General features: G+C 40.3%; 1 protein-coding gene across 3 annotated transcripts in view; it reads right to left on the bottom strand.

Annotated features, from left to right (window-relative positions):
* Window positions 1-20,711, bottom strand: part of st3gal3b (ST3 beta-galactoside alpha-2,3-sialyltransferase 3b) — a 202,146-nt gene that overhangs the window by 81,332 nt on the left and 100,103 nt on the right. For all 3 annotated transcript variants that reach the window (XM_061919835.1, XM_061919836.1, XM_061919834.1), the window contains 2 exons: window positions 4,893-4,956; window positions 4,725-4,820 (listed from right to left, as the gene is read on the bottom strand). In XM_061919835.1, coding sequence (XP_061775819.1) covers window positions 4,725-4,820; window positions 4,893-4,956 — 160 coding nt within the window. The remainder of the gene's footprint in view (window positions 1-4,724; window positions 4,821-4,892; window positions 4,957-20,711) is intronic.

Below are 20,711 nucleotides of genomic sequence, written 5' to 3'. Positions count from 1 at the left end.
TTTAGTATTTCACGAGTAAGCTAGGAAATAAACGGGATAACGTCGAGTGAATTTTAGTCCAGTTTTAGTTGACGAAATATAAGATTATAGTCGACGAAAACTACAGTAGATTTAGTCGACTAAAGGGTAATATGTAAACTTCCCCTGCACTTTCTGAAAGTCAAAGCAAAACAGCGGAAAAATCACCGATACAAGTCGTATTTTCATGAAAATCATGTCTCAAATGTAGTATTTCACGAATAAGCCGTGTAATAAACGGGATAACGTCGAGTGAGTTTTAGTCCAGTTTTAGTTAACGAAATATCATAAGATTATAGTCAACGAAAACTACAGTAGATTTAGTCGACTAAAGGGTAATATGTAAACTTTCCCTTCAATTTCTGAAAGTCAAAGCAAAACAGCGGAAAAATCACCGATACAAGTCGTATTTTGATGAAAATCATGTCTCAAATGTAGTATTTCACGAGTAAGCCGTGTAATAAACGGGATAACGTCCAGTGAGTTGTATGTTGTGGAAAAAGCTTACCCGTGTGTGGATTTCGGGGTGATTAAATGGGTAAATAAATGGGTTGTACTTGTATAGTGCTTTTCTACCTTCAAGGTACTCAAAGCGCTTTGACATTACTTCCGCATTTACCCATTCACACACACTGATGGAGGGAGCTGCCAGGCAAGGCGCCAAACAGCACCCATCAGGAGCAAGGGTGAAGTGTCTTGCTCAGAACACAACAGACGTGACGAGTTTGGTACCAGGTGGGGATTGAACCAGGGACCCTCGGGTTGCGCACGGCCACTCTTCCACTGCACCATGCCGTCCCGAGTAAGCGTGTAATACTCTTCCATATCAGTAAGTGGCAGCCGGTAGCTAATTGCCAGCGGGAGGCAGCAAGCAGGTAAAAAGGTATCTAATGCTTAAACCAAAAATAAACAAAAGGCGAGTGCCCCTAAGAAAAGGCATTGAAGCTTAGGGAAGGCAATGCAGAACAAAACTAAGACTGAATTGGCTACAGAGTAAACAAAAACAGAATGCTGGACGACAGCAAAGACTTACTGCGGAGCAAAGACGGCGTCCACAAAGTACATCCGAACATGACATGACAATCAACAATGTCCTCACAAAGAAAGATAAAAATAACTAAAATATACTTCATTGCTAAAAAAAAGTAGATGAGGGGAAATATCGCTCGAAAGAAGACATGGAACTTCTACAGGAAAATACAAAAAAAACAGAAAAAGCCATCAAAATAGGAGTGCAAGACAAGAACTAAAACACTACACACAGGAAAACAGCAAAATACTCAATATAAGTCAGGGTGTGATGTGACAGGTGGTGACAGTACACCTACTTTGAGACAAGAGCTATATTGATGCATGCTTGGTTATGCTTTAAAGTCATATCCAACAACTCTTTACTGTCAACTGAGTTTCGTTTTTTAATCATTTCTGCTGGGGGTGTGCCTTCGGATTTTATCAACACAAAAAAAATGTGTCTTGGCTCAAAAAAGGTAGAAAAAACACTGCTTTAGAAGACCTTGGCCTGAAGACTGGAGGCTGCGCCCCGAAGAGCAGGGGCATAACAAGTCAGTGATGTACTAAGGGGTTCCACCATGCAACGCACGGAAAGTCAGGCCTAACATCTAAAACTCAAATCAGAATTTGACTGGAAGCCAATGAAGACTGGATCAAACGGGGGTGATATGGGCTGTTCTGGGAACACCGGTCAAAAGTCTGGCAGCTGCATTTTGTACCGTCTGAAGTCTGTTTAGGGGGTCCTGTTTATTTTCATTTATTGTTTTTAATAATTTTTTAATTCTTTATTATCATTTTTATATTAGTTTTATTTTTTATTCAGTCATTGGTGGAGCTCAGGATTATTGAATATTGTTTTAGAAACATTTATGTTTTTTGAATGCGCTATACAAATAAAGTGGATTGGATCGGATTGAACAGGGGAAAAAAACCCGCATCATCCATCCATCCATTTTCTACCGCTTATTCCCTTTCGGGGTCGCGGGGGGCGCTGGCGCCTATCTCAGCTACAATCGGGCGGAAGGCGGGGTACACCCTGGACAAGTCGCCACCTCATCGCAGGGCCAACACAGATAGACAGACAACATTCACACTCACATTCACACACTAGGGCCAATTTTAGTGTTTCCAATCAACCTACATCATTTGAATTGAATTTTAATCAGCACTTTCAAGTCATCCAGCGGCCATAAAATTATAAAGGGGAATTGCTGAATAGTAGGGGTGTAACGGTACACAAAAATTTCGGTTCGGTACGTACCTCGGTTTAGAGGTCACGGTTCGGTTCATTTTCGGTACAGTAAGCAAACAATAAAATATAATTTTTTTGATTATTTATTTACCAAATTTGTTAACAATGGCTTGATCCTTTTAACATTGGGAACACTATAATAATTCTGCCCATGATAATCCACATTAAACTGCCTCAAGTTGTTGCTTTGATTAAAAAAAATGACAAAACCTTTCTTCTACATATAAAAAGTGCAACATTAAACAGTTTCAAGTCAACTCATCATGCTTGATTTATTACAGCATTTGAGAAGCCTGTAGTTGACTTTTATTTTACACACACACACGCACGCACTGCAAAATGAGCTAACCTAACGCTAAAAGCTAATTAGCCTTCACCTCAAGCCAGAACTATGAGCGAGCTGAGCTGCAGTTTAAGTTTCTAGAAGGTCAACGGGCTAATAGTGATGTTAGTAGTAGTTGTGACCGGGAAGTGTTTTTTATAATTTGGGGAGTGTACGATGTCCTGCTAAACACGTCTGCTCGTCTCGACGCCGGAGCACTGACTCCATGTTTTCTGACCACGCACTGCTGATTGGCTGTTACATCGCTCTGAATACGCACTGCTGATTGCCTTTGTATGTAACCAATCAGATGGTTGTGTGGGCGGGACAATGCTGGGTGTTCACTGCTCAGACAGAGGCAGCTGCAGAGCAGCTTGTTAAGACTTTAGTTTACAAACTCCTTTGATACACCCTCGTACCGAACCGAAACGGTTCAATACAAATACACGTACCGTTACACCCCTACTGAATAGACATATTTTATTTCTGTCAGTCCAAATAAGTCGGCACGCGCTGTCCTCGTTTCTCACAGCAAGTGTGTTTGCGTCAGATAGCACATCCTTTTCACAAGTGCTAAATAAAACGCCAAATAGTGCTCCCAAAACGATGAATATTGCATACACTGCAAAAACTGAAATCTAAGTAAGATGAAATATCTCAAATAAGGGTGATATTTGCTTATTTTCTGTCTGGTAAGATAATTTTTCTCACCAAGCAGATTTTATGTTAGAGTCTTTTACTTGTTTTAAGGGTTTTGCTCCTAAATGATCTCAGTAAGATACTACAGCTTGTTTCCGACATTTTATGACCTTTTTGAGTAAAATATCCGTGAAACTGTTTTTGTCCAAGTGTCCAAAACACACCCAGCAATGGTGCACAGGAAGGCGGGGAAGAAGAGGGGGAAAAGGCGGCCAAAATGTTCAAAAGTCCCAATTGTGTCCAAAATACCTCCCCGGGGTTCCAGTCCCATGAGTCCCGCCGCCGGCCACACAAGTCCTGGGATACAAAAAATGTCCAAAATGCACCCAGCAAAGTCCCACGGGAAGTAGGGGGGGGGAAATGAGAAAAGTCGGCAAAAGTCCCCCAAAATTATCTAAATACCTACCCAGGTTCGAGTCCCAACCGGGTTCGAGTTTGAGTTTGAGTGCACACTCTAACCCGGGTGGAACTTTTGAACATTTCCCCGACTTTTCTCTCTTTTCTCCCCACCTTCCCGTGGGACTTTGCTGGGTGCGTTTTGGACATTTTGGGCATCCCGGCCGCCGGCGGCGGAACTTGTGGGACTCGAACCTGTGTAGGTATTTTGAACATTTTTGGGACTTTTGCTGACTTTTCCAACTTTCACCCCCTCTCCCCATGGGACTCGGCTGGGTGTGTTATGAACATTTAGGGCATCCCGGGAATTGCGCGGCCATACATAAGATTTTATGTTAGAGTGTTTTACTTGTTTTAAGTGTTTAGGTCCTAAATGATCTCAGTAAGATATTACAGCTTGTAGTTGTAGCTGAGATTTGATGACCTAAATTGAGTAAAACATGCTCGAAACGAGAATATCAACTGTTGCAAAGCTGTGTCATCAACACTCACAAGTATAAAACTACTTTTTAAAGTAAGAATTTCTTATTTCAAGAATGTAAAACAAAATCATGACTTTGACAAAATTTTTTCTCATATTAAAACAGATGACAGCCAAATAGACTTTGCCGGTTTTTTTTCAATGAAACAATAGGAAATACGTACTCGTAAACTGTAGTAGCACACTTGTTATTAGTGAGAATATACTTATTTTGAGGTATTTTTGGGTTCATCAAAGTTAGCTGATTTTACTTGTTTTGGAAAGTCTTGACAAGCCAAATTTTCTTGTTCTATTGGTAGATAATTTTGCTTAGTTCAAGTAAAATACCACTCATTTTTGTATTTTTTTTTCTGGTTTTTGAACACTGACTTTTTGCAGTGTACACACAAACCTTTATTACATTGGGCCGATAATGCGCTAAATATGATGATGATTGCAATTATCACAATGATTTGACACGGCTGGTAATATGTACATATCTTGTTTAATTGATGAATAAAAAGCAAAGTACCAGAACTATCGTGTCCTAGAGAGTGGTGTCTCACCTGACCACGACGTCATAGTCGTCTATAACGGAACCCAGCGACTTGTCGGATAGGATGCCGCCGTTTCCCACGATGATGCATCTTTTACAGCTGAGGCTGAAATGCACACGGGTTAAGGTCAAATGCAATGACCGAGTTCCTTATGACGTCCACCGAGTGTCTACATACCTGTCCAGCTCGTCCCCAAGTCCAAAGTTTTTGGTGGTGGTCAAAATGCTGTCAATGATTCTCTCTGCAAAATGAAGAGACGACTACCATGAATGCAAAACAAACATATGCACAAACTTGTTTCAGATGCAGCTACAGGTCGCTATAAAAAAAGGGGAACTGCATTTTTTGGGGGGAATTTTGCCCATCAGTCACAATATTGACAGACAAGACAAATCATTTTTTTTAATGCGTTCTAGCTGGTAAATACACGTGCATAAAATCCACTATTATAGTTCCTCTGTTCTAGTCTTTGTCAACCTTTTTTGAGGCAAGGCACATTTCTTTTCATAAAAATATCCAAGAGCAGAAAACGTTAAAGGCCTACTGAAATGATATTTTCTTATTTAAACGGGGATATCAGGACCATTCTATGTGTCATACTTGATCATTTCGCGATATTGCCATATTTTTGCTGAAAGGATTTAGTAGAGAACATCAACGATAAAGGTCGCAACTTTTGGTCGTTAATAGAAAAGCCTTGCCTTTACGTAACGTCACGAGTTGCAGGACTGAACACATATTCACATTGTTTATATCGGGAGCCACCAGCAGTAAGAGCAATTCCGACCGAGAAAGCGAAAATGTCCCCATTAATTTGAGCGAGGATGAAAGATTTGGCGGCAGTGTGAGCGTTTCAGATGTAATTAGACACATTAACTAGGATTTTTTGCTTATTGTTTTAATAGTGTTTTAGTGAGATTTTAAAGATTGTAAAGACATACCTCGAGGTCGGATGGCTGCGGTGAACACGCAGTGTCTCAGACAGAAGCCGAGGAGCCAAGCTCACAGCTGCCTTTTAAACAGCTACAGCAGGACGACGAATAATCCACTGATGTCTCCGGTAAGATATATATCACAATTTCCCCATCCAAAAACATGTTGGTTGACGTAGAGAAAACATGTTCGCTTGACCGCTCTGCTTCACAAACAAAGAAACACCAGCTGTGTCTTGGTGCTAAAGGCAGCTGCAATACACCGCTTTCCACCAACAGCATTCTTCTTTAACGTCTCCATTATTAAATGAACTAATTGCAAAAGATTCCGCAACACAGATGTCCAAAATACTGTGTAATTATGCGGTTAAAGCAGTCGACTGTTAGCCGCGAGTGGTGCAGCGCTAATATTTCCTTACAGTCTGTGACGTCACGCGCGACGTTTTCAACCATAAACTTGCGGGATATTAAAAATTGCAATTTAGTAAACTAAAAAGGCCGTATTGGCATGTGTTGCAATGTTAATATTTCATCATTGATATATAAACTATCAGACTGCGTGGTCGGTAGTAGTGGCTTTCAGTAGGCCTTTAAAAAATGAAACTCCACCAGGTCGCTTTATTTTGAATTTGTGTTTTCCTGTGTGTGGTGCTTTAGTTCTTGTCTTGCGCTCCTATTTTGTTGCCTTTTTCTCTTTTTTGGTATTTTCCTGCTTTCTTTGAGCGCTATTCCCCGCACCTGATTTGATTTAGCAAGCAAGACTATTTAAGTCGTTTTCATCCTTCTTTGTGGGGACATTGTTGATTGTCATGTCATGTACGGATGTACTTTGTGGACGCCGTAATTTTTTGCTGTCGTCCAGCATTTTGTTTGTTTCCTTTGTAGCCAGTTCAGTTTTACTTTTACTTTTTATAGCCATTGCCTCTTTCCTTTCCCTTTTGTTCATTTTTGGTTTAAGCATTACATACATTTTTACCTGCACGCTAGAGCTTGGCGATATATCAATATACCGCGGGTTTGTCTCTGTGCGATATAGAAAATGACAATATCGTGATATTCGAGTATACGTTCTCACGCAGTTGTTTTTAGCTGCGGGCATTACACTACATGCGTCTCTCCATCTTTCTTGTCTCTCCTTCTCACAGAGACCTAAAACAAGCGCACCTTCTTACATACGCCGTCCACGAGCAGAGAGGTAGCAGCTTGGGTAAGGTTAGCTGTGATGCTAGCGATGCCGTGCGAGTGGTAATACGAGAGAAAGAAGGTGCGAATCAGGTAACAAATGAAGGAAGAATTAATTCCAAAGAAAAACAGCAGGGGATCCATCATCTGGCGATGGTTTGGCTTCAAGCGGGAATATGTCGAATAGACAACCTTAATTTGTCAAGTGTGGGCAGAGTAGCCAGAAATTGTACTTAAGTAAGAGTACTGTTACTTTAGAGATGTATTACTCAAGTACAGGTAAGGAGTAGTCACCCAAATATTTCCTTGAGTAAAAGTAAAAAGTATGTTGTGAAAAAACTACTCAAGTACTGAGTAACTGATGAGTAAGTAACCTGTTCGTTTAATAATGACGGCAAATATTTCACTTTGTGAGTTCAATAATAAATATGGCAGTGCCATGCTGGCATTTTTTCCCATAACTTGAGTTGATTTATTTTGGAAAACATTGTTACATTTTATAATGCATTGAGCCGGGCATCACAACAAAATTAGGCATAATAATGTGTTCATTCCACGACTGTATATATCGGTATCGGTTGATATCGGAATCGGTAATTAAGAGTTGGACAATGTAGTGGAACATTTCTGTCCTAAGGTTACCTCCAAACTAAATACATTGGGAGGGACACAATATGAGAGGTCAAGTCACCCTGACCAAGTTGGTGGGGTGTCACGACATAAGAGGTCAAGTCACTCTGAACATTGGACAGTTACACAAGTTATGTTACAAATCAGGTCAACATGGAGCGTATAAATACGAAGGGAAGACCAAGCCTGATGTGCGCTCTTTTTAATTCCTTTCACGAGGGTGCGCCATCTTTCGTCTGCTTTCATATCAATTCAATACAACTTTGTACTATCTGATTGTGAGTAATTAAAACTGTTGTAACAAACTCTCTAGATTAGATTAGATAGTACTTTATTTATTCCGTCAGGAAAATTACAATTTTCAGCACAATCCCATTCAAGATCAGACAAACATTAAAGGGAGACAGAACAGGATCGCTGACGGGTCTGCCGGCTTCCAGCGCCCCTTATAAAAAAAGATGAGATACAGGTAAACAAGGGGGGGAGAAAAAATAGAAGATTAAAATAAAATTAAAAAAAAATCAGTCTTAGCCTAGGCCCTGGAGAGGGGGTGCAGACTGAGGCCAAGGGGAAAAAACAACAACTCATAGCCATAGTACACATCCCTCTTCCATGTGTGTAAGAGGGAAACATCAAACATCAAAGAACACAGAGGACATTAAAGACATTAAAGCAGCAGATACAACCAGACACTTCTACATACAGCTATGAATAAAAAGTAAAAGAAACATATCCACTGTGGTGGCCTTTGCGGTGTTCCACGCCATCGTCCGCTGGGGTGGAAGGAGGATGGCCAGAGACAGGAGCAGACCCAACAAAGCAACCAAGACAGCCGACTCCACTCTCGGCCAGTGTCCAGTCCGCATGGATGAGCGAGGATACGTCCAAGGAGACTGAGGTGTCCGACACCTGCTCACCCAGCCAAGACACCGCGAAGCCTCTCCGTCCCAGCGCTCAGTGCCAGCTCCGCAGCCCTGTCCCTTCATCCGCATCTCCTCCAGTCCCTCCAAACCGACTCCGGTGTGGCAGAGACCCAGCAGCTGGTCTCCATGGCCAAAAGGCTCCCGGGAGGCAGATCCAGAAGTCCACAAAAAAAGCACCACAGAGGTCACGAAAGTGACACCCCTTGTCACACAGTCCCAAAGGGTCCCGGACCAAAAGGCAAAAAAAATATAATAACACATTAAAACAAGAGGGAAACACAAAAGAATGACGAAAGAGCACAGAGCTCCTGCCTACAGCAGCCACTACAGCAGCGCCATCTTGGGAAAAAGTTCCTGTTTAAGATTCGGACTTTCCGACCACGTAAAATTGGCGTCCCCGTACGGCCCACCACAACAATATTGGAATATTGGGGGGAAAAAGCCATTATCGGACATCACTAATCAACATCATAACAGTCAGCATCCTAGTGACAGCAGACATTGTACAGTAAGTGAGGTATTTATTATGTTTGTTGGCTCGCTTGTTTGTTGGTATGCTTGAAATGAGCCAAATACGTAAATATCACATGGAAAACTAAAACAAAAGTGCAGTTCCCCTTTAAACTGACTTGGCGGAGTTAGATTTAAAGAGTGACAAAATCAACAATCGACGGAGCTACTGCGGGAAGAAAAACAACAGTTTTTTTTAGAGGAGCAAACCTGGAAGAGACATGCAGGGTTGGGAAAGGTATGTGGGTGTATGAAAAAAAATGCTCCCATAAAAAGCACTCAAGAGGAGGAATGCCATTTTCAAACAAGCACATTCTCCCAGTTAAGAGGGCGACATTGAACTCATCTCCCTGCATGGCGAGAAGCTGGCTGACTGCAGGGCGAAAGAACAGGGATGTTTAGTCATAGCGAACGTTCCTGCCGTGTTTGACGTTTTATTTTGAAGAGTCACGATTCCGGCTTTAGACCTGACACGCATTAGATCGGCTGCTCACTATGTTTGGACGCCTCATACTTGAAATTCCTCCGCCAATAATATCAGACTACGTAGGTCCCAGGTGAAATTATATAAGAACTGAAGTTATGATCATGAATGACATCATAGAACAATGACTTGGACAATATAGGAGCATTAAGGTTGTTTTTTATTTTATTTTATTTCTGTCAAGAATTCGGAATCCTTTCTACACTAATACAACGGTATTGAACGATATGCACAATACCAATGATATTTTTCTTACTACTATCGTCATATCGTGATAATGCAGCCTATGACATTCTAGCTGTGTCCCTTGAATCTGATAGGGACAGTGCTAGCGGCTAACGTTCCTCCAGAGTGTAAAGCTGCTTTGTAAGTCACGATTCGTCACCTCCGTGGTGGCAGTAGTGTTGTTACGAGTGCTATCACTGGAGGATGAGAAAGAGCTACACCGCACACCATATGAGGATACAAAAAGCCATGCTAACCGCTGAGCTAGAGCTCTTGAATTTTAATTTCTGCTCTTACAAAATTGTTGTTTTTTTAATTTGTAAGGCTGCAGAATTAAAGACCTCCTGTATCCAAGGACTTGAGGGAACAAACACTTAAAGGGCGGCGTGGCTCAAATGGGAGAGCAGCCACGCCAGCAACTTGAGGGTTCCAAGTTCGATCCCTACCTGCTGCCAGTGCCACCCACACTGGTTTAAATGTAGCTTAAAAGATGTAGATAATATGGTTTCTTTGAGTCTGTAGAGAATTCACTTCACAAATTCACATTTCTATCAGAACAAATAGTCAATTTTGCTTACATTTGGTCGTTTTGCACTATTTAATTTATTTTGCTCAAAATACTATAATACAAAACTCAAACCGGGTGAAGTTGTCAAGTTGTGTAAATGGTAAATAAAAACAGAATGCAATGATTTTCAAATCCTTTTTAACTTATATTCAATTGAGTAGACTGCAAAGACATGATATTTAATGTTGGAACAAAAAAAACTTGTTTTTTTTGGCAAATAATCATTAACTTGGACGTTAAGGCAGCAACACACTGCAAAAAAGTTGTCAATTTTACCACTGTGTTACATGGCCTTTCCTTTTAACAACACTCAGTAAACATTTGGGAACTGAGGAGACCAAATTTTGAAGCTTTTCAGGTGGAATTCTTTCCCATTCTTGCTTGATGTACAGCTTAAGTTGTTCAACAGTCCGGGTCTCCTTTGTGGTATTTTAGTCTTCATATTGCGCCACACATTTTCAATGGGAGACAGCTTATTGTTATTTTATTTTCAGATGTATTATCCAGTGGAAAAAGTTAATGTTGATATTTACCGCATTGAAATCTCACCTTAAAACTAATTTGTATACTCTAGCTTTTAAATAGACCTCCTTTTTAGACCAGTTGATCTGCCGCTTCTATTCTTTTTCTCCTCTGTCCCCCCTTCCCTTGTGGATGGGGTCCGGTCCAATGACCATGGATTAAGTACTGGCTGTCCATAGTCGGGACCCAGGATTGACCGCTCGACTGTGTATCGGTTGGGGACATCTCTACGATGCTGATCCGACTCCGCTTGGATGGTTTCCTGTGGACGGGACTCTCGCTGCTGTCTTGGATCAGCTTTGAACTGAACTCTCGCGGCTGTGTTGGAGCCACTATGGATTGAACTTTCACAGTATCATGTTAGACCCGCTCGACATCCATTGCTTTCGGTCCCCTAGAAGGGGGGGGTTGCCCACATTTGAGGTCCTCTCCAAGGTTCTCATAGTCAGCATTGTCACTGGCGTCCCACTGGGTGTGAGTTTTCCTTGCCCTTATGTGGGCTCTACCGAGGATGTCGTAGTCGTAGTGGTTTGTGCAGCCCTTTGAGACATTTGTGATTTAGGGCTATATAAATAAACATTGATTGATTGACCTCAGAAGGCTGCAAATACAGAAGAGGCTTTTATTGTTTTATTTAAATTGTATTTAATATACCATTGATTGTTTTTTTGAGAGTTGATTTTGCAAATTAAGTTATATAAGCGTTGCTTGTTCCATATTCAGTGTTAAAGCAAATCAGTGAAGAAAACTGAGCAATAATTAACGTTTTATTCATGCACTCTCTTGCTACTTCAAGGCTTGAATGTTTGATTCCTTCATTATTGTTATTTCATTTTCAAATGTATTATTAGCCTGTGGAAAAAGTGTATTTTGATATTTACTTCAGAAGGCTGCAAATGGAAAAGAGGCATTCGTATTTTTATTTAAATTTTATTTGATATGCCATTGATATTTCTTAAATTATTATTATTTGAAACTGGATTTTGCATGTCACTAAAGTTATATAAGCCTTGCTTGTTCAATATTCAATGCAAAACTTGTTTGGGTCCCTATTAAAATGGTTCATTTGTTCAACCTTGGGCCGCGGCTTTGTTCAGTTTTAAATTTTGGCCCACTCTGTATTTGAGTTGGACACCCCTGCCCGAAAATACGAGGCCTCCTTTAAAGGGGAACATTATCACCAAACCTATGCAAGCGTCAATATATACCTTGATGTTGCAGAAAAAAGACCATGTATTTTTTAAATGATTTCCGAACTCTAAATGGGCGAATTCTGGCGGATTAAACGCCTTTCTGTTTATCGGTCTTTTAGCGATGACGTCAGAATGTGACGTCACCGAGGTAACACACCCGTCATATTCATTTTCACATTACAAACACCGGGTCTCAGCTCTGTTATTTTCCGTTTTGTCGACTATTTTTTGGAACCTTGGAGACATCATGCCTTGTCGGTGTGTTGTCGGAGGGTGTAACAACACTAACAGGAAGGGATTCAAGTTGCACCACTGGCAAGAAGTCTGCCACCAGACCCCCATTGAATGTACCAAAGTGTCTCCACATTTGACCGGCGATGCTAAGACAGACATGGCACAGAGATGTATGGATAACCTGCAGATGCATTTGCAACGATTAAGTCAACGAAATCACAAAGGTGAGTTTTGTTGATGTTGTTGACTTATGTGCTAATCAGACATATTTGGTCACGGCATGACTGCCAGCTAATCGATGCTAACATGCTACGCTAATCGATGCTAACATGCTATTCACGCTAGCTGTATGTACATTTGAAACTAGAGACCCACATTTAATGCAAAACAAACACTTACCAATCGACGGATTTAAGTTGCTCCAGTGTCATAAGATGCGAAAGTCCTGATCGTTTGGTCCGCACATTTTACCGGCGATGCTAATAAGGCAGCCATGCTATGGGCCACTTCATTAGGTACACCCATGCTATGGCCGAATAGCGTCAATAGCTATTTGCTCAATAGCTTCAATTTCTTCTTCAATTTCGTTTTCGCTATCTGCCTCCATACTCCGACCATCTCTTTCAATACATGCGTAATCTGTTGAATCACTTGAGCCGCCTAAATCCGAGTCTGAATCCGAGCTAATGTCGCTATATCTTGCTGTGGTAACCGCCATGTTGTTTGTATTGGCAGCCCTGTATGACGTCACAGGGAAATGGATAGTGGTTTCGAAGATAGCGAAAATAAGGCACTTTAAAGCTTTATTTAGGGATATTCCGGGACCGGTAAAATTTTGAAAAAAACTTAAAAAAATACAACAAGCCACTGGGAACTGATTTGTATTGTTTTTAACCCTTTTGAAATTGTGATAGTGTTCCCCTTTAAGGCAACACTTGCCTTGACCATAACAAGTTAAAATGGGAGGCCTGTAGTAGTGTGTAGTCTGCACGTGGGGGGCCATTAGAAACCCACAAAAAGCGCGAGGGAGGGGGGGGGCCTCAATGCAGATTGTCAAGACATTATACAACCCATTCACTTTGGCAAACAAGCCTAACGATTAACCTGCTGAAGGGATGGAGGCCGTTTGTTTGGATGTGGTGTCGATGTCTGGCGTCAAGCGTCACCCTGAGCAGCATAAACACACGGCCGAGGACCACACCTGATTCCAAGTGGGTGAAAAATGACTCATCTTCCGTGGGCAGGACTCACTTTCCAGAAGATGACATGATAGCTAACTGTTGCAAGGACCCCAAAGTAAACATTTCAGTGGAGTATGTCTCATGGCACAGGCGAAGACAAATAGCTGTAGGATCACAAAATGGTCTACACGCTACTCTTGAATGACAAAAATCTTTACTGGGAAGACCGGGGGAGGGGGGATGGCTGGAAGCATCAGGCAACATATAAACACAGACATTACTGGCAAGAGTGCAGGATAAACATTATGAAAACAAATAACAAAAGAATGGTATTTCATGAGGCGCGCACGTTTGTTAACTTTCTGACGCAACTATGCTTAAAATATGCAATAGCAGTGTTGTCTTTGTAGCACTTTAAAGGGGAACATTATAATTTCAAAAGAGAGCTTGTTGTATTTTTTTTCAAAATTTTACCGGTCTCGGAATATCCCTAAATAAAGCTTTAAAGTGCCTTATTTTCGCTATCTTCGAAACCACTATCCATTTCCCTGTGACGTCATACAGGGCTGCCAATGTAAACAAACAATGGGAATAGCACAGCAAGATATAGCGACATTAGCTCGGATTCAGACTCGGATTTCAGCAATTTAAGCGATTCAACAGATTACGCATGTATTGAAACAGATGGTTGGAGTATGAAAGTATTGAAGAAGAAACTGAAGCTATTGACGCTATTCATAGCCATAGAATGGCCGAATAGCTGCGTTAGCATCGCCGGTAAAATGTGCGGACCAAACGATCAGGACTTTCGCATCTTTTGACACTGGAGCAACTTAAATCTGTCGATTGGTAAGTGTTTGTTTCGCATTAAATGTGGGTGGAAGGAAACGTAATATAGTTGCAAATGCATCTACAGGTTATCCATACATCTCTGTGCCATGTCTGCTTTAGCACCGCCGGTAAATAGCATGTTAGCATCAATTAGCATAGCATGTTAGCATCGATTAGATGGCAGTCAACAACAAAACTCACCTTTGTGATTTTGTTGACTATCGTTGCAAATGCATCTGCAGGTTATCCATACATCTCTGTGCCATGTCTGCTTTAGCACCGCCGGTAAATAGCATGTTAGCATCAATTAGCATAGCATGTTAGCATCGATTAGATGGCAGTCAACATCAACAAAACTCACCTTTGTGATTTCGTTGACTATCGTTGCAAATGCATTAGCAGGTTATCCATACATCTCTGTGCCATGTCTGCTTTAGCACCGCCAGTAAATAGCATGTTAGCGTCTATTAGCGCAGCATGTTAGCATCGATTAGCTGGCAGTCACGCCGCGACCAAATATGTCTGATTAGCACATAAGTCAACAACATCAACAAAACTCACCTTTGTGATTTCGTTGACTTTATCGTTGCAAATGCATCTGCAGGTTATCCATACATCTCTGTGCCATGTCTGTCTTAGCATCGCCGGTAAAATGTGGAGACACTCCGGTACATTCAATGGGGGTCTGGCGGGAGACACTTTGGCATCTTCGGGCCAGTGGTGCAACTTGAATCCCTCCCTGTTAGTGTTGTTACACCCTCCGACAACACACCGACGAGGCATGATGTCTCCAAGGTTCCCAAAAAATAGTCGAAAAAACGGAAAATAACAGAGCTGAGACCCAATGTTTACAATGTGTTGAAAATGAAAATGGCGGCTGTATTACCTCGGAGACGTCACATTCTGACGTCATCGCCTCCAGCGCGATAAACAGAAAGGCGTTTAATTCACCAAAATTCACCCATTTAGAGTTTGGAAATCGGTAAAAAAAATATATGGTCTTTTTTCTGCACCATCAAGGTATATATTGACGCTTACATAGGTCTGGTGATAATGTTCCCCTTTAACCATATTTTAAAGTATTTGTCTTATTGCTTTATCACAAAAACTGATGCCCGTGGTGCGTTCACAACCACATTGTGAAGTATGCGGGTGACACGACAGTAGTGGGCCTCATCTGTGACAATAACGACATGGACTACAGGGAGGATGTGAAACATCTGGTTGACTGGTGCAGAACCAAAAACCTTGTCCTGAACGTCGACAAGACCAAGGAGATCATTGTGGACTTCAGGAAGCACCAGTCCAGCCGAGCTCTACTCTTCATCAACGGCGGAGATGGTAAGCAGCACCAAGTTTCTGGGGGTGCAAATTACTGACAATATAACCTGGTCCCTACAAACCGGAGCTCTTGTAAAAAGAGCTCAGCAGCGCATGCACTTTTTGCGTCGGATGTAAAGAGCACAGATCCCTCCCCCCATTCTCAGCACATTCTACAGAGGCACTATAGACAGCCTGCTGACCAACAGCATGTCTGTCTGGACTGGAGCCTGCAGTGCCTCAGACCGGAAGTCTCTCCAGAGAGTGGTGAGGACGGCGGAAAAGATTATCAGGACTCTTCTTCCTCCTATCCAGGAGATCGCAAGAAGCCGCTGCCTGACCAGGGCTCGGAAAATCTGCAAAGACGCCTCCCACCCCCACTGTTTTCACTGCTTCACTCTAGGAAGATGTTCCGCAGCCTCCGTAGCAGAACCTCCAGGTTCTGTGACAGCTTTTTTCCCTCAGGCCGTAAGACTCTTGAACGCATCATAATTAAATTATCCTCTCAACTCCCCCCAAAATGGATTAACTCGCTGGAATAAGAAAGACAATATAACATACATCCATAAACATGGACGCATGTGAAAAAGTGCAATCTGTACAGTAATCTATTTATTTATTTATATCTGCACCTTATTGCTTTTTTTTTTTTTATCCTGCACTACCAAGAGCTAATGCAACAAAATTTAATTCTTATTTGTACTGTAAAGTTAAAATTTTAATGACAATAAAAAGGAAGTCTAAGTCTAAGTTACTTAGTAACGCGTTAGTCTAATATAGGCCCGGGCAATTATTTTGACTCGAGAGAAAAAAATGTGTCTGGGAGCCGGTATATCTATTTTTCTGAACACTAATACAAAACCTCACAATAATGCCTGATTAAATGCCAGAAACGTTATGACAGACCGCATTAAAAAACATAATGGAATTTTACATTTTTCTATGAAGGCTAAAACACTGAATATTGACCAAATATGAACGTTGATCGACACATTTTACAATCGAGTGAAACGCAACAAAAGTACAACAAACGGTGAAATATGACCGAGAAGGGTACAAAATAAACCCGCCTACAATCTGATATATCTGATACATCACCCGAGGTGGGTAGAGTAGCCACAAATTGTACTCAAGTTAGAGTACTGTTACTTCAGAGATGTTTGACTCAAGTAAAAGTAAGGAGTAGTCACCCAAATATTTACTTGAGTAAAAGTAAAAAGTATGTTGTGAAAAAACTACTCAAGTACTGAGTAACTGATGAGTACCCCGTTCGTTTAATAATTACGGCAACAAATAATGCACAAAAACATAAAAATAGCAATGAAAAAATTCAGAGCCAGGAATATCTCTTAAGCAACTAAAACAATGATATATATTAAATAATATATATTTGGTTTTACACTGTATTGACAAAAAAATTTAAAAATGAATTTTACCTTTGCAACCTCATTATACTATTGGCTAAGTTTTATATTCATAAATGTAAGTTTCTCAATACCCGACCTGTTTTTTGTGCCTTCAAAAAAGATTTAGAACTCTACATTAAAACACTCTCTACCTCTAACAACCAAAAAGCTGTGAAAACGATGATGCTGTGTTCCAAATTTAAGTTATTTACTGAGATTGAGTGAGCCTTTGGCTTTGCACTTTGTTTATTTTATATATATATTTTTTTGGCATTTTATTTTAGTTACTTTGAATTTACAACCCTCTGCACTGTTTTGTACGGTTATTATACTGTTTTGTACTGTTTTCGTACTTTGATTATAAGTTTCAACTGTTTGTAAATGTTGAAATTTATAAATAAAGGTTTATATATATATATAAAAAAAAAGTATGCAGTTAATCATGTGACCGCCTGGCTCTGTTTGATTGGTGAAACGGAGTCAAACGTCACCAGTGACTGCATTTGATTGGTGAAACGGAGTCAAACGTCACTAGTGACTGCATTTGATTGGTGAAACAGAGTCAAACGTCACCAGTGACTGCATTTGATAGGTGAAACAGAGTCAAACGTCACCAGTGACTGCATTTGATAGGTGAAACAGAGTCAAACGTCACCAGTGACTGCATTTGATTGGTGAAACAGAGTCAAACGTCACCAGTGACTGCATTTGATTGGTGAAACAGAGTCAAACGTCACCAATGACTGCATATGATTGGTGAAACAGACTCAAACGTCGCCAGTGACTGCATTTGATTGGTGAAACACAGTCAGACGTCACCAGTGACTGCATTTGATTGGTGAAACGCAGGCATGTGATAGATCCTACTTTGAAGGACTGTCTGACAAACCAAAAACAAACAAACCTTGCATTAACAGATCGATAAAAATCAGTAGCGAGTAGCGAGCTGAATGTAGATAAATGGAGAGGAGTAAAAGTAGCGTTTCTTCTCTATAAATATACTCAAGTAAAAGTATGTTGCATAAAAACTACTCTTAGAAGTACAATTTATCCCAAAAGTTAATCAAGTAGACGTAACAGAGTAAATGTAGCGCGTTACTACCCACCTCTGTACATCACTAAGCTTTAGAACTTTGTTGTGAAAATCCCTTTCCGCACCCGCCCACACTGCTTGATGCCTCGTCTGAGCTGCTTTGACGTACATTACCATAGTAACTGATTAGATGACCATAGTAACTGATTAGATGACCATACTAACTAATTAGATGAACATAGTAACTAATTAGATTACCATAGTAACTAATTAGATGACCATAGTAACTAATTAGATGACCATAGTAACTGGTATATCATGCAAAAGCACAGATTCCAAGCATTGAAATACTTAGTAATAGTTGAAGACTTACGGTCATTATAAAACATGAGTGCACATCATAATGGCAGCTACACTTTCCATCTTAAAGATCTAAAACAATCATTTGGGAATGTCCGGCGGGCCAGATTGAAAAGCTTAACCGGCCGCATGTGGCCCCCGGGCCTTAATTAGCCCTGGTCTTGTCTAATATGAAGTCTTTTTTCGTTAACGACAAATCTAACGCATTACTATTTCCAAACCAGTAGGCAGACTGAACGTATATTATATCTAGGCCAGAGGTCTGCAACCTGCGGCTCTTTAACGCCGCCCTGTGGCTCCATGGAGCTTTTTCAAAAATGTATGAAAATTGAAAAAGATTGGGAAAAAATATGTTTTTGTTTTAATAGGGTTTCTGTAAGAAAACAGCGTGACACATACCTCCCTAATTGTTAGAAATCCCACTGTTTATATTAAACATGATTCTCTGAGAGCGCCGCTTTGTCCTCCTAATTTTGGCGGTCCATGAACTCACTGTAATTTTCTTTACATGTATGACATTCTTCAACGATGCCAGAGAAAGACATATTTTATGCCACTCATTCTTTGTCTCATTTTGTCCACCAAACTTTTTATGCTTCCTTGATGTTATTGGCTTGTGTTGAGTGCTTATCAAGCATAATTGGTCAGTGCATGACTGCAAACTAATCGATGCTAGCATGCTATTTAGGCCAGCTGTATGCACATATTGCATCATTATGCCTCACGAGTAGGTATATTGGAGTTAATTTAATTTCCTTTACTTATGTCCTCCTGTGTATTTAATTTATATCTGCATTTCTCATGACATGTTGTCTGTATGCAATATTGGCTGCATGTCTGATAGTTGTTCCAGACCACAGCAAATGGAAACCAGCTTTCAAAGATTGTTATAATTCCATTAGAATAAGACAGCTTACTTTTTACTTTAAGTTGGACTCACATCTATACCATTGGCCATTCTAAGCCAGTTATTTAGAGCAGTGGTCCTCAATCTTTTTGTAACTGCGGACCGGTCAATGCTTGATAACTTGTCCCGCGGCCCAGTGGGGGTGGGATTTATTTTATTTATTTTTTTCATGAAAAAGGGAGGTTTTTTTGGTTGGTGCACTAATTGTAAGTGTTTCTTGTGTTTTTTATGTTGATTTAATAAATAAATAAAAATTTAAAATTTATAAAAGATTCTTCTGCAGCCCGGTGGTTGGGGACCACTGATTTGGAGCAGTGGCCCCCAACCTTTTTGTAGCTGCGGACCGGTCAACGCTTTATAATTTGTCCCGCGGCCCGGCAGAGGAGGTGTTTTTTTTTTGTTTGTTTTGTCATGAAAAAAGGAGGTTTTTTGGGTTGGTGCACTAATTGTAAGTGTATTTTGTGTTTTTTATGTAGATTAAATAATTTTTAAAAAATTAAATACAAAATTTAAAATTAAGAAAAAATTATTCTGCGGCCCAATACCGGGCCGCGGCCCAGTGGTTGGGGACCACTGATTTAGAGTAGTTACCTCACCCTCTGAGAAGCCTGCGTTTTAGTAATACTCTCCAATCTTGTAAAAATGTATCGAATCAATTTTAGATTTCAACATCTGTCAACGAAGATTTGTGTCTGCGACACGTGGTTATTTTGATAGTAGGCTAATATAGACACTTATATCATGTGCTGACTTCATTATATCACTTATAGAAGTCTTAATTTTTTGTGGCTCCGGACAGATGTTTTTTTTGTATTTTTGGTCCAATACGGCTCTTTCATGATTTTGGGTTGCCGACCCCTGGTCTAGAGTTAAGAGGGATCATTTGGAGCATATACAGAAGCCATAGACCAGGGGTGTCCAAAGTGTGGCCCGCAGGTAATTTTTTAACGGCCCCACGGCGCATTTTAAAAATACGATTGAAACATTTTTAAAACGTAAAAAGTGATATAAAAGAGCAAACAGGTGAAATGTAACAAGAAAATGTTGCAATGTTTACTCTAATAACACAAAGCTGCCATGCAGGCTGTTTCTTTCTTTAAAAAATAATAATGAATCAAAATCATTGTCATGATTTATTGACCTATTCAAGGCGCCAATTACATTTTCCACTTGGACATATTTTTGGGGGAAAATGTTGCATATTTTGTGTTTGCCATTTAAAAAACTGAGCTGTTTTTTTAAAGAAGGGCCTAAAATGAACAAACAAAAAACATCAACAACAATAAAACTTATAATTCACAGATGGATCTGAAGTTGATCTCGAGATTATTGTGTTAAAAGTAAACAGTAAAAAAATGGATTATTCATTTTTTAACACTGAGTAGGACCCTTTTGGATCCCCATTAATTTTAGTGTGATTTGTTTTTGAGTGTCATTGCTCAAAAAATTATAATGAATTAAAATCAATGGTGTTATTAGTTATTGACTTTTTAATGCTCCAATTATTATATAATCTCAAATATTCCACTTAAAAAAATATTGGGTGATAATATTG

This window comes from Nerophis ophidion, linkage group LG14 (genome assembly GCF_033978795.1).
Source record: "Nerophis ophidion isolate RoL-2023_Sa linkage group LG14, RoL_Noph_v1.0, whole genome shotgun sequence".
In the NCBI taxonomy this organism is placed as follows: Eukaryota; Metazoa; Chordata; class Actinopteri; order Syngnathiformes; family Syngnathidae; genus Nerophis; species Nerophis ophidion.
Note: the sequence above shows the minus strand (reverse complement) of the source record. Positions and strands in the feature narration are given on the sequence as shown.